Genomic DNA, 14,584 nt, shown 5'->3' with positions numbered 1-14,584 from the left:
GCATTCCCCCATTCAATTCAAAAGGTATAAATCCTCCAAAGCAGAAATTCTTAAAAAGTGCCAAAAATTATATAACCATAAATCCATAAATATGACTTTTGTTTGCTCAAACCAAAATCAATTAGCTCATGAAAGATAAAAGTCTTTATAATTAGCAACGGTTGAAACTCATTTTAGATATGACGCACTTACTGAGGGAGGGTTCAATTAGAAAAACACTTCAGAGCCAACATGTGTTGGTGAGGAACAAGAGTCCTTGTATGTTCCTGGAGGGAAAAAAAGGATTCACAGCAGAGCCACTCCGTCACCAGGCTATCACATGAACCACCACATTTTACTGAAGGGAACAACAAAACATTTATTTGTTCATTCAGGAGACTTTTCTACCAGGCCTGTTCAGGGCAGCTGTGAGGAGTGTTGACCTTTCTCCAACACATCTGTGTTCAGACAGCGATCAAAGAGCGGATCGGCTGGAACGGAGCAGCCGCTCACATGCAACACAGTACACAGGCATGGGTTTTACTTATTTATTTTTGTGGTCCAGGTTTGTTTTTGTTTACTTTGACCAAAAGGAAATTACAAAATCCCATCCATGTTGACGGGCGGACGCCTGAAGAACGTGTAAAGTCATAAAACAGATGACATACAGACACGGTCTGCATAAAAAACAGCACAAAGACGGCTCCTCTCACTCCACATCTGAGGGCAGATCAAGTGGCAAAAAAAACCTTGTGGGTTCGCCACCACACTGGATGGTGAATCAACGATCCACCACAAATCAGTCTGTTTACCACCCGGTGACTGTGGCTCTGCTTATGCTTGGATGGTGCTCTTGGCACTGAAGGCCATGTAGTAGACCAGGATACCGATGAGGGCGGCCACCACCTCAGTGGATACCCAAGGGCCGCTCCAGGCTCCCTGTGGTCAGAGGATAAGAGGAGAGGGGCCGGGGGGGGGGCATCAGTAGAGGTTCACCACATGGGGAGTGTTGGGGAACGACAGCAACCTGGCCAAATTCTCTGAGAATACTTACATGTTATCATTGATTTTACAATGCAATTGCAAAATGCAATTCTTTTATTTAGAAAATGGATCTGTTTTCATTTGGTATAACAACTTAAAATAGTTATATTTGAGAATTTACTTTTTTTTTTTAAATGGTTGTGAAATTATCCATCAAAGTCAAGGAAAATATCTGTATAACTGTATATAACAATATTGTACATCAAACCATTAAACATATCTGTTTAAAACATCCCTGAAAAGACTGGACTGTGGTCTGGGGTACAATGACCAAAACGCTGTCGTATGGACTGTTTCCTGAGGTTGAACTAAAACACCAAGATCATGTGGTTGGACATTGAATAACGTGTGTGTGTGTGTGTGTGTGTAAGCGTGTGTCGAGGTTCATTTGAACCCAATGCTCCAAGGCTTTGACCAGGATGTAATGGAGGAATCACAGCAGCCCTGGTGTTACTGATGACGTACTTTCATTCCACAGTGGCGTTGGACTTCTTCCAGCACCATAACCACAAAGGTTAGCGTGAAGTTTACTAATCAAACTTGATGTAAAGCATTTATGGAATGTATGACATTGTGAACAGAGCCGTCAGGACGTTAGATTTATAATATGCCTCCAGATAAATGTTTGGTCCCCTGGTTTGTTCTGTGACCAGCAGTTGAAATCAATGTAAACCAAGAAGACAACAGTATCAACAATCCCACTCCCACTCACGACTGTACATTGAGACAAACATGATAGTCCTATCAAACAGCCCAGTCCAGGCGTCATGGTGGCTCATGTGAGCTGCAAACTCAGCTATTTCATAATAACAAACCACAACTTTTAAGTCAATTAAATTTCAACTATCGTTCCTAAAAGAAGCCAGGGTTTAACATCTAATGTACCACACAGTTTGAGTTTCCACTCAGAAAATGCACCACACAGAGTTTCCACTCAGACACCGACTATATCATCAGAGTCTAACATCTAATATACCACACAGTTTGAGTTTCCACTCAGACACCGACTATATCAACATGAACATCTTACTACTAAAGTTTCTGTACGGAATTCATGTTGATTTACAGTGATAATGGACTAAAATGATACTAAAATGATACACTTACCCTGTGGTCAATATTGACAGAGAAGAGAGGCTGGATGGCGTTTACATCTTCATTGTTTCTCTGAGCCTGGAGAGGAAGAAGGAAGAGAATGAAGATCACAACAGAGTTACATGACTGTTTTTGCTGCACAGGGTCAGTAAAATATCAGCTCTTCTGTTACATGTACAACAAACCTTGCGGAGGGCACTGTAGGACTCCTCATCAAAGAATTTAACCTGGTACGTTCCAGAGCTGGCCTGTTTGTGAGGAAGGCTCCAGGACACCTGCAGGGAGGGGAAGAAAAAAGGCAGTTCAAAAGCTAAATTCTAGATTCTATAGGTAAGACTCCACTGCACTGTTTTTTCAGCACAATTGCTTGTTTTTATATTTTATATTGTTCAGATTGAGCTTAAATAGAGGACTCTACTCTACTTTTAGCACCATTATTTGTAACAGTGGTTGATAATAATGGAAATTTAGGAGAAAATCTCCAGGATACAGACATGAGTAACTTTTGTGGCAGGACTTAAGGCTTTAAATGTATTTGACAAGGTTTAAGTCAAAGTATAAACATGCCAACAGCTGAGCAGAGACAGCCTGATGCTACTTGGAGACATATCCACAAAGAGGAGCCTCAATCAAGACAAAACATTTAAGAGGAAAAGCCTTTACTTACTGAAGTTTTTTGTACAAATGCATGAAATATATATTAAACAAATCCTGCAATGTAATCAAAGTGCCTAAAAGTGAAAAAAAAAACCCACTAGAGCTCAACATGTGCTGAGAGAACATTTTCCATTCACCACATGATGACTGTTGACAACGAGAATGTAAGAAGTATTCAATTTGAACTAATTACAGATTTATATCCATTTACGTTACATCTTCTTAATCATACCTGGTACTTCCCAACATCCTGACCTCTGGTCACAGGGAACTGTCTTCCGTTGACATCAGCATACAAAGTAACACTCTGGAGAAGAGAGAATCGATCAGTGAGTAAACGGTCTCTGTTATGCATTATGTTGTCTGTGCTACAAGGCTGCAGGAGAACCGTTATCACCTACCTGTGCTCCGTTGGCACAGGTCAGACTCAGCTCCACGATAAAGACAGTCTCAGAGGCGATAACAGCATCGGACGTGGTGTAGGCCGACGGAGTGATCACTGGGTCGGTGCAGCTCTCTCCTGACAGCACACACACACACAAACAGTTCACGTTTTTAATCAAAAAAACAACAACGTGGACAGGTTTTTATATGTGTGTCAATGGTTTTCAAGTGAGTGTAAGGGAATGAATGGCTATCTACTACAAGTAGCACTAGCTTAGCTTCGGATAGCATTTCAAACTTCATAAAGATTCCATTTATTGAAGCTGTGTCAGAGAAACTTACCCGAGCAGGCGACCACCAGCAGGGCCAGGAAGGCAGCTATCCGAATCATCATGTTGTCCAAGCGGTTGTCTGGGAGGTTCGTTCACCGTTAAGCACCAGCTACAGCCCCTGTACCGCAGGTTCCAAAGCAAAGGAGGAAAAGAAGTCCACCTCAGCGCAGCGCTAGTATTACACTGCGCCTGCTCAGAAATGACGTGGCCTGTTGTGCCGCGCAGCATACTGGGAAAGTTCACAGTCGACACGTCACCATGAAAGTCAGCGTTGCAAACTAGAAAAAACGGGGGTTATATTTATTTTTTTAATCTAAATTATATTCCATATTTTTTTGTTTTTACTATACGACAATTTACTAACAAAATATTTTAATTATTTATACATTTGATTAAAAATTTAATTTGATAAAATAGCAAACAAATCCTCAAGGTTGGACTTTTGTTACCAGTCATAGGAAATTACATATTTTAAACTTTGTGGCTTAAAAGTAGCCAAAATATAAAAAATTTTATATATAATAAAATATATTGACATTCAAGTTAATTCTTCAAAAATATATTGACATTCAAGTTAATTCTCACCAAATGTTGTTTAAGGAACATACTATTTCAGCCATGATGTAAAGTATCCAACTACTGTTAACATCCATGGAGAATCAAACTATATAAATTAAGCCATTTGTTCACACTTACACTGAAATACAAACACATACACAGCTCTAAACAGCAAAACAAAATGCAATATATTTTAATACTAATGAGAATCAATTGTCTAAAACATTTTCCAGTTTTTCGGCCTATCATTGAAACACCTGAGAGGGGTGGAAGAAAATTAATATTTATTTGGCATTCAGCCTAAATTCAAATTTTCAGACAAATATGTTACTAATAAATATGTACACATTTCTCACAGCTACAGAAGTCACAGTTTTAAACTCTTATTTTTGGAAAGCAGATGAAGAATGTTTGTGTGATTGCATGTAGGTGTGAATGCACTAAACTGGAACTCATCAGTGGAAAACATTTGCTCAAAACGTTCAATCAACACACACACACACACACACACCGATGCAGGAATACATTCATGAAGTTAACTGTACACCGACATTTGCTTGCATTTCAAGTAATCATCAGTTTCCACAATGATATGGAGATCTGCAGTCACAACAGGGATCAGCTACACAAAACCATTAATGAGGAGGCCCCCGAAGCCCCTGAGGAGGGACCACTCGTTGAAAGAAGCCCAGACCAATCGCCGGGCTCTCACCAGTGACTATAGGACAGCTATGTCAGTTTGCTAGAAATAGAAGTGCCAAAAGCTGCTGTCACACCACGTACTTCACTGTTCATTAATGTTATCCTCCCCTGTTTCTTTTCATGTTGTTTACCAATGCCCCTCAGTCCAGTGAATCTACTGCTTTAAAAAGCCCCCAGTCCTCCCCCCACGTCCATCTTTTTTCCCTTTCTTCTGGGCAGCTTGACCAGAGGAAGACGAGGCGGCGGAGGAGGAGGAAGGATCCTGCAGGGCCTGACGCGAGAGGAGCTCCTTGAAGACCGAATCCATCTGTCGACAGACCTCCTGTGAGACGACAGTAACAATCGTGATGAGAGAGAGACATAAAGATGTCCACTCTGTGTTCATGGACTTCTAAGGTTTGTAACAAGATGTCCAGTGTACCCTCATCATGTCTTTGTTATTAGTTAATAAAATAAAATAATGTCACATCAAGTGTTGACTTTTTGACATTTCACAAGAAAAGATATTTGAAAGAATCTTTGATCTTATATCTGGCGTGTCCAAAGTCTGGCCCTGGAGCCAAACGTGGCACTTTGACTGGTTTTACTTCCCTAGTTGATTATTTTAATGGTCTGCCTTCAGCAGTGTTCTGGGGAAGTTTTGGGGAAGTTTGGACCAACCCTGCAATTTGGTCATTTGTGCTGTGTGTTATTTTTTAAACTACTGTTATAGTTTTAAGCAACTTTTGTCTATTCTTACAGTAGCAAGAGTAGACAAACCCCTGATGTACTGGTGAGGGTGGAATAGCTAACAGTTCATTAACACCAAAGACGACACAGGTTATTTTGAGCGGACAAACCTTGTCTACTTTAACTCCAATATCCTCTGAAGACGAGTGCTCCTGGTAACTGCATCACAAAAATAACATTAAAATACATACTGTAAGTGAAAAAAACAAATAAATAAACAGATGAGTAAAAATCAGAGGTGCGTCCTTCCACCCGTCTTAACACTCACTGTTTATGTGCCATGAATGGAGAGTTGACCCTCTTCTTACACTGTTGCCCGACAGGAATCTGAAGCATAAATTTCCCTCCTGAGACAATACCGCCCCCTAATGGTCCACTTAACCTGTTCTTTTCTACGGAGCTGCTGCTGTTGGTCCTGGGACGCTCATACCTCTTCTGTCCGCTGCTGGTGTCAGATGATGCCAACGTTTCCATTTCTGTAGCGCAACACAAAGAAGTTCTTATTTTGTTTATAGTCTTCAACAAAGCCTGAGGGTCCGTGCTGAGGGGACGAGGCCGCACAAACGTACCATCTTTACTATGACTGTTCTCTGGTTCGAGCTCTCCCTCAATAATAGACTCACTGTTGAGAAAACACCCACAGATAATCACACCCCGCCACACAGTGTGTCCATTTACACCATGAGCTTTTTCATGAGACTGTTTTGAATGTTCCTACCAGTCATCCAGTTCTAGTGTCATGCATTTCTCATACACCGGTCCCTGAACTTCATTCTGACTGGGGAAGATGCTCTCATGCTGCAGGATGATGCTCTTGATCACGGCGTTGATGACAGGCTGCAGCGACACCTCGTCATCACCTTCAGCTCCTCTGACCAGGCTGGGACCGAAACACACAGCCAGGTTGTAAGGCTGCATCATGTTCTCGTCACTGTACTGTGACACACTGCAAGTACAGAGAGACAAATGAAAAGTGTCCGGTCGAGGAGCTGAGACGTCAAACGTCAACAACCTCGCCAATAAAAATCAGGTCGATACTGAACAAATATCCAAACATTAAATTAGCTTTACGTGCTTTGAAGGGCATTTTCTCTACAATCAACTTCTTATAACCAATATTAACCTGTTAAACTAAAAACATTCTTATTTTTATTCAGGATATTGCATTTTAAGGGCCATTGTAATGTCCTGATGAATGCATTATTTTCTCATGTTTTTATTATACATCTTTATATACCGGTAAAACTGTAATTCTTTTTTGTTTTCTTTAGCCTTGTCTGTACCCGATATGCTAATTAATTCACTTTTCTGAAAAAAAAGAGAGAGAAAGAAAAATCAACCAGATGGCAAAATACATTTTCCTTCCTCTTTCTGAAAAAGAAACGCTCCAGTTCCTTTAAATTGTCACCTTCTGGTTATTTTAGTTATTGGCAGCAACAGCTGCAAAAAATACAACTTACTGGTGGAGGAAAGCAAAGAGGTATCTCATGACAACGATTATGGGCTCTGGATATGAAGCAATGAGTGTTTTGAGCTGAGCCGCTCTCTCTGCCTCATTCTTGATATCTGGTGCAGGAAGAGGAGATAGAACATCAACGATTCAAGGAAACACTGTTGCCGAGCAACGCTCAAACATTTCAACACCGTCAAAGACGTGTTTTATTTTATGAACAGATAACACCCCGACTCACGAGCATGCTCCAGGAGTTGGTTAGTGCTGTCAATGGGGAAGAGGGGATTCTCCAGACTTCTGAAGTAGAGCTTGAGGACCCCAGCCACAGAGTCCAAGTCGTAGTTCTGCTCAGCCAGAGGGTCTTCTCCTGTAGGCAAACCCACGGCACGCTGTCTCATGTTATTCATGTTCCACAGGGATGGGAACTACTCTGTAAGAGCCGTCCTTCCAGACCTACCTTGCTCAAAAGCATCTCTCAGGTTGTTGACCTCCGCTTGTGACCCAGGTACTCGGAATATCCCCTCATGGTGGAGACCTGCAGCACAGGCGGGAGGACAAGTTATTCCAGGGCAGTGGACGGGACAATTTTTGTAATTTCCTTTTCACTGGTTTGTCAACACTCACCGTTCAGGTTAATGAAGCAGATACAGCTTTCCACGACAATTGGAATCTGTTGTCCAGATGCCTGAGGACAATATTAAGAACAAAGTCTGATACGTGCAGTTTTTTTGCCCTGCAGGTCAACTCTAAAGGTCAGAAATGTCTGGGAGACAAGCTGCACGGTGCTGTGTGGTCAGTCGTCACCTGTATGAAGGACAACATGTCTCCGTTGAAAAGTTTCTGGTTGTGAATCAAATGGGTCCTGGAGCAATTCTTCCTGCGCAGCGTGTTTTTATTCTGTCTGCAACAGGTCACATGATCACAGTAAAGAATGAACACTCATTCTAAGAAGCTTCAGAACATTTGATCAAACAAAACAAAGTAAAATCTTAGCCAGGTGGAGAAGAGGAGGAGACATTTTGGGTTTTTTTTACAGTTTTTCTCCGTCCACTTACATGTGGTTTGTGAAAAGTTGGACACATTTAGAAAAAGATTCCTGCAACAAATTGCTACAGAAGCACAGTCTGGCTGCTAAGAAAATGCAACTAACTATCTGTGAAGTTTCTCAGTCCTGTGGTAGCAGGGAACAGGATTGAGAAATACGATCTGGTAAAAAAAAAAAAAAAAAGCTGAAAAAAAATAAGAGAGCTGAAACGCTCTTGTTTTTTAAATGAACGTGCTTCATTTAACACAACATTTCCCTGGCAAGGATGAAATGAACTTTGAACTCTCACTGTCTTGACAACAATCATTTAGAGACTCTTCAAACATGTTCTCTGAGCCTGTAAGAAGCTGAGGGCAAGACAGCAGATACACCATCATGGTGTTTAGGCGAGAATTGAAGACTGGTTAGTGAAGTGTTTGGGGTCAACAGTCTCTAAAGTGCTTCTAAGATATTAAAGTATGTGAGGTCTTTTACGGAGAACCAAAGGAGAAAGAAATACATTTGTTTTAAAGTAAACATAAAATATTTATCTTCTACCTAGGATGATGTGCATTTGCAGAGCCACCTGTAGGAAAGAAAAGAGATTTCTGATTAACCAAAGCAGAAACAACCAGTGAGAAACACATTAATGTCAGATATTTGTGTCATAAGTAGAAAAAAATAAAAGCAAACAGAAACAAGGAAGAGTCAAGAGGACGATACAGTGAAAAACACAATGGACAAATGAGACACTGGTCAGCAATTTGGACTGAAATGCAGAAGTGAACCTTTTTCCACAGCCGTTTTGAGCAGGTCATGTTTGGCCTGGAGTTTAGATACAAAGGAACTAGCGACGAGGTAGTCTTTAACTCTCTGTTAAGAGAAAGAGAAACAAAAGAAAAAGACTTTGTAGACATCGTTTCATGTCACCGTGACTCACAGCATTTCTTAACAGTTCGACTTTGTTCTTAGTTCGGTAGATGAAAAAGCTCAAACTCACAATGAAATAGGTGTTTTCGATGTCCTGCTGGTTGTTCCTGCGGCTGACCACACTGGGCCTCACCGTCAGGTTTTCAGTGCTGCCGTCCTGAGAGGAGCTGTCGCTGCTGCTGGGCTCCAGGTCATCGTCACTGATGCTCTCCAGCAGAGAAGACTGGGCCCCCAACATGCCCTTATTGGCCTGTGGTGCAGATAAAAACATGATATACTACTTTATTAAGATAAACAGGTGGAGCACCGTGTGGACACATGTAAATAATGTCAACATTGGCCTTTAGCCTGTTGATAAATGCTCATTTTAGCAAAAGTCAAACAGAAGTAATTTAATGAAAGTATTAATTCAACATGTAGCTCTGACATAAGACAAGATTGAACAATTTCCATCCAACAGTGCACAAAATATCATTACAAATGCAATGCAGAGCATGCCTGGTGTCTTGAGAAAACAGTGTTTGTGTTGCATCACATCACAGTTTAAAAAAATGTTTTTCAAGGTTTGACATGGATTTGAGAGGTTTGTAGAAGCCGAATCTGTGTGTCTTCATTTTACTGATTATTATTATCATTATTATTTTAACAAGACAGAACACTGTGGTCGTGGTCGTGGTTGTTGTGGTGTGTTGTGGTGTCCATGTCCAGTACTGCACCTCCTCTGTTTCCAGTGTCGCCGACATCAGTCTGGTCTGTATCTGTTTGAGCCTGATGTCCATCTCACATCCCATCTCACCCTCAGCACTGACCTCACAGACCTACGAAGAAGAAGAAGGAAGGACACGTGTGTGTGAGCAGCTATTAAAGATGGCTACCATGGCAGCATTCGTAACCAGGCGAGTGCATCAGGAGACAAATTAATTAGAGAACAAAGTCCCACACAAAATAAAAATAACTGTAGCAGAAACACACACACAGTATGAAGTCAGACAGGGAAATGGAGAATATATGTGAGGGTTACATAAAACCCTTGATTTCATAACAGTGGAGACTGAGTTCAGTGTCTAAATCCTCACACTGACCACTCTACTAAATAGAAACAATACATTCATAGGAAGAGTAAAATAAAAACTAAAGAATTATACCTAATACTGTATACTTAACAAATATAAAATGTAAGGACAGGAATGTTTTATTTTGAAAGCTGTAGGATTTTGTCACTTTTTAGAAGATGTCTAGGTATAAATATGAAGAAATTCCCTTGCACAGTAGACTGCAAAAAAAATAGTTTTTTTTTCTAATAAATGTGGTATATTAGTGTGAGTTCTTCACACTAGAAAGAAAGATTTAGATATGATATATCTGCAACAGAGACTTTTTTTATTCTAATGACCAGAACCAACATGAAATTATAACTTAAAAAAGTAAACATAAACCTTTAATTCTGGGTCAGACTGAGCTACAGAGGTGAGAGCTGCAACTTAAGAAACAGGACAAAAGGAAAGGAAATGAAAGTGAACTACTTGTCACTGTGACACAGCACTTCACTGCACACAACCAAATGTGACCTCTGTTTTTAACCCATCACCACAGTGAACAGTGAACAGTGAACAGTGAACAGTGAACAGTGAACAGTGTGTGTGGTGACGGTGCCGTGCTCAGAGCACCTCAGTGGTAACTTGGCAGCTGGTTGATTCAAACCTGAAACCTTCCAAACCCAAGTCCGCTTCTTTAGCCACTAAGCCACCACTGCCCCAAACTGGACTAAGAGTGTTTTTATTACCCATGAACACACACCTGGTCTCCATCGTGGGGCTGATAGGTGAAGCGGAGTGGCATAGAGAAGGTGGCGTAGTTGTCCTGCAGGAAGGTATCTCGGTCCTGGATCTGGTCCAGTTCTGACACGGCTCCTTTCAGCTGCTGCAGCCCGGTGCCCAGGTTCTCCTGAGCCCTCCACCGTCTGGACAGGTAGGCCTTTATCACTCGGCCTAACGACAGATGGTAGCCCACGTCTGCACACTGGGACAAAGAGACGAGCAGCCAATCAGTGCAGCTGATCAGAGTAAATGCTAAATGATTTGTTTTAACTGGTATGTGTTTTGGTTTCTTTGGTCGTCTGTCACAGCCTGTGGGGTGTCAACCTTCTTTAACCCTGAAAGGATACATTTGGAAACAAAGTCACAGAAAAGCAGTGCAGCTGTGTCAACCAGGCAAAAAGAAACTGCTGCGTCCCTGCCCTGGAAGTGATTCACTGTTTCAACAGGGCTCCACTATGTCACAACATCTACTTCTTAGCAGGGTTTCACATATTTTCCTTCCTGCAAAGTTGGACTGTTGCTTAAAATTACATGGAATTGAGTTGTTAAATTACGACACCATGTATATATATTCATATTATAATAAAAATGCATAATATTGCATCTTTCTCTGTATCCTAGTTTCTATGTAGCACATGCAACACTGATGCACTCATTCCAGCCCAATAGGTGGCGATAATGCACCTAAATTCATTTTCCAGCTTTAAAGAAGATGCGAGAGATTGCATGACATCAGAGCATAAGCCAAGGTGAGTGCAGGAACTGGCTAGAACTGCATCAATTGCACAACACTGTTTTTTTTTTTTGTTTGTTTTTTTTACTAGTGCAGTAGTTCAGGTCTGAACTATCACCTCACTGCAAATCATGTTGCTGCAAGCAATGAAGCCCAGAGCTAGGTTGGCTACGACAGTGTAGAAGCAGGCAGTAAAGTCAGTCCACATTAGATAAATGAGTTAAAATGTAATAAAAATGTAATGTGAGTTTCTATTTAGTAATTTAGCATCGATATAGATGAGAAACAAACATTTGGTTGTTTAGGTTCATCTATATGTCAATTTATAAATAAAGTCATTATCCAAAAATATTCTAGAAAATATATATGTTGCTTTTGTGTTTTTTATTGGCAAATTAAAAATGCTATTTAATTACAAAAAAAAAACATGATTATTTTTTCCTGAAAACTGTCCAACCCTGAGTATTTATATGGATATATCAGGATTCCCAAACAGGGACCTTAGGGGTTTTAGGGCTTATATCCGGAGGATCGCTGCTGCTTCCACGGCCAGAACCTGTGGTCAGCTGAACTCGCACCAAAACATGTGTTTGTTCTGGAGGCACCGAGGCCTGGACTTACGTCAATGAGAGAAGAAACATGTGTTTGTTCTGGAGGCACCAGGGCCTGGACTTACGTCAATGAGAGAAGAGATGTCTTGGAAGTAGTACTTATTCATGGAGGCGTTGGCAGCAGTCAGGTTGATGAGGTAGTCGTTTCGGGCTTTGCTGCACTTCAGGTGAGTCTCCCGAACCTTATTCTGTCTCTGCATCGTGAAGAATGTCCGACTTCAGAGCGTTGAAAATGAAAACGTGCATACAAATCCCTGTACTCTCTGTGTTTCCACTTACTTTTTCTATCAACCTTTCCAGCTTCTTCGCACTCTGTTTCTGCTTTTCCTCCTGTTTCTCAGCGTCCTTCAGTTTCCCCTCTGCAGATACGTACTCTGTGTGGTACTGGTAGTAGGTGCGCCATGCCTGCACGCACACACACACACACACACACACAAACACACACTTGCTTTCATCACTTTTTTAGGAAACTTGAATACCGTTTGGGGAGGTTGTTTTGTCACTCACAGTTTGGAGCTCTGTGGTAACCTTGAGTAAACCGTCCTGTAGCTGCAAACAGACCTCTTTACTCTGGAAACATGGTGTCAAGACGACAAACAGGAAGTGAGAAGGAGGAAAACTAGTTTTGATCTTAAGAGTACAAGGATGAATGTGGAGAAAAGACGTACTGTATTTTCCGGACTATAAGTCACACTTTTTTTTTTCATCCTTTGACTTGGTTTGCGACTTGTATATTAAAATATATAATTTCACCCTGACAGCAGCTAGAGGGCACTCCAGGCTTCAGTACCTGTATTAGCTACTCCTGTACCACTGAAAATTCACGTTTGTTATTTTTACACCAACAGCCGCTAGAGGGCGCTGGTGCGACTTAAAGTCTGGAAAATACAGTATTTTTCTAGCATTTTACCAAGACTAACATCAGTATCTTTAAAACATGTTGAATGAGTGTAGAACCATGGGTCGGGTCAGTACCTTCTTGGCAAATCGTTGTGTGTATTCCAGACAGTGTGTGAGTGGCTGGATTAGGAGGTTACTGCAGCTCTCGCTCAGTCTACTATGGTCTTTGCTTTCCTGGCGGGTCTGAGAAAGCAGAGCCAACCAGACCTTTGACACCGAATGACTGCTGGGCTCCTTCCTGAACACAAGGAGTTTCACATCTGTCAGCTAAACCTTTCTTTGCAAGACAATAATGTCAGCGACTGAGAAATGTGCCTTTGTCCACCTCTTTATTCTGGATGTAAACTTTTCAGCAAGTTTCTCCAGGGAGCGCGCGTACTCGCTCTCTATCTCCCCCCGCCGTCGCAGATAATCGGTCAAGTCCTGCAGCTGCTGGCTCTTCTGCTCGAGCTGCAAGTCTAGCATCTTCAGCTGATCTGTAAGCTGGCATCGCACCTCTAGAAGATGGAAACAGAGCGAGGACAAGTGTGAGACAAATGACTGTGGCTTATTTTGAAACCCCCCCCCACCCTCTAAAATCTCCTCTTGTTGACAAGTAAAAGGTGTTGAAGAGGGCGGAGCTGTGGCAGTGACTCGTGTTTACGGGGTAACAGATACTGATTTTTGTAAAAGAGGAAGACGACTTATATTCACCTACAAATATAAACTGTATATAGACTGTAGTTCGTGCTTCAGGATATCATTTAAATAATCGCAGAGTTCGATCGAAGTAGACATTTTTAAAACTTATTTAAAATTATTATTTTTATTCATTATTTTCCACCCCATAGAAGGAAAACAAGTTTTTTTTGTTTGTAAAAAATGCAAGCTACAATTCCTGTTCTGTAGGTTAACGATCTTTTTCATTTGTTTTCTGCTGTGGCGTGTGTATTTAGAACAATCTGGCGATACGATACGTATCACGATACAATGGAAACAATACAATATATTGCGATACTATAGGAATGACAATATATTGAATTGTTTTTAACAATTTAACTATAGGAAAACAGTAAGTAGTACTAACAGTATAGTTAACGCACAAAGCTGTTACATGTGTAACACCAGGTTACTGCAATTGAAAAAAAGGATCTACATTTGTCATCACCAGACAAGAAATAAATGCAAAATAAAATGAACCAACGCCATGAATATTTACAGGCCTATTTGCAATATTTTTTACCTTTGATTTGTGTGTCGTAGTCCACACCAACTCTATCCTTTCGTAGTTTCGCATGAGAGGCCATCGTTGTTCCAACTGGATGAAATTCTGTTTTTAAAAAGAAGTTTTCACATCTCATCACCAGTTACCATGACAATATACAGTAGCTGCCATTCCACTTGCTCATCTTTTAATCACACACACACACTTGTCATGTTTGTTTTTCCTCTACAGGACAGACTGTAGTAAAGGCCATTATGATCAACTCCTGCAGCCCTGCACGGCCACACTTTTACACTTTGAGAGCTGACACCCTCACCCAGACACACACTCTGCTAACTTCCTCCTGCTGAGACAAACAGCCCATAAAGAAATGAAAGGAGTGGGTTTATCTTACTGTAACACGTCTCTACAAACCGGTCACTCTCTGCCGTG

General features: G+C 41.1%; 2 protein-coding genes across 2 annotated transcripts in view; both read right to left on the bottom strand.

Annotated features, from left to right (window-relative positions):
- Positions 1-513: 513 nt before the first annotated feature.
- ssr4 (signal sequence receptor, delta) lies at positions 514-3,668 on the bottom strand. Its single transcript, XM_008318144.3, has 6 exons — positions 3,502-3,668; positions 3,177-3,295; positions 3,008-3,082; positions 2,304-2,393; positions 2,131-2,196; positions 514-918 (listed from the first exon to the last, which is right to left on the bottom strand). The coding sequence occupies exons 1-6, from the start codon at positions 3,551-3,553 to the stop codon at positions 814-816; spliced, it is 507 nt and encodes a 168-aa protein (XP_008316366.1). The 5' UTR covers positions 3,554-3,668; the 3' UTR covers positions 514-813.
- Positions 3,669-4,315: 647 nt separating this feature from the next.
- The window catches only part of LOC103384585 (rho GTPase-activating protein 4-like), a 12,755-nt gene continuing 2,486 nt past the window's right edge, over positions 4,316-14,584 (bottom strand). Inside the window, exons 2-22 of the mRNA XM_008318145.3 lie at positions 14,171-14,257; positions 13,274-13,445; positions 13,024-13,186; positions 12,556-12,618; positions 12,328-12,453; positions 12,114-12,242; positions 10,685-10,906; positions 9,604-9,705; positions 8,958-9,137; positions 8,746-8,830; positions 8,516-8,543; positions 7,738-7,834; positions 7,558-7,618; positions 7,391-7,468; positions 7,172-7,300; positions 6,941-7,046; positions 6,199-6,426; positions 6,050-6,102; positions 5,749-5,956; positions 5,591-5,639; positions 4,316-5,073 (exon numbers count right to left, since the gene is read on the bottom strand). Of these exons, the coding sequence (XP_008316367.3) occupies positions 4,906-5,073; positions 5,591-5,639; positions 5,749-5,956; positions 6,050-6,102; positions 6,199-6,426; positions 6,941-7,046; positions 7,172-7,300; positions 7,391-7,468; positions 7,558-7,618; positions 7,738-7,834; positions 8,516-8,543; positions 8,746-8,830; positions 8,958-9,137; positions 9,604-9,705; positions 10,685-10,906; positions 12,114-12,242; positions 12,328-12,453; positions 12,556-12,618; positions 13,024-13,186; positions 13,274-13,445; positions 14,171-14,234 (2,511 nt within the window). The 5' untranslated portion in view covers positions 14,235-14,257 and the 3' untranslated portion in view covers positions 4,316-4,905. The remainder of the gene's footprint in view (positions 5,074-5,590; positions 5,640-5,748; positions 5,957-6,049; positions 6,103-6,198; positions 6,427-6,940; positions 7,047-7,171; positions 7,301-7,390; positions 7,469-7,557; positions 7,619-7,737; positions 7,835-8,515; positions 8,544-8,745; positions 8,831-8,957; positions 9,138-9,603; positions 9,706-10,684; positions 10,907-12,113; positions 12,243-12,327; positions 12,454-12,555; positions 12,619-13,023; positions 13,187-13,273; positions 13,446-14,170; positions 14,258-14,584) is intronic.

This window comes from Cynoglossus semilaevis, chromosome 10 (genome assembly GCF_000523025.1).
Source record: "Cynoglossus semilaevis isolate Cse_v1.0 chromosome 10, Cse_v1.0, whole genome shotgun sequence".
NCBI classification, from domain to species: Eukaryota; Metazoa; Chordata; class Actinopteri; order Pleuronectiformes; family Cynoglossidae; genus Cynoglossus; species Cynoglossus semilaevis.
The sequence above is the reverse complement of the archived record's forward strand: the minus strand, read 5'-3'. Positions and strand labels throughout refer to the sequence as shown.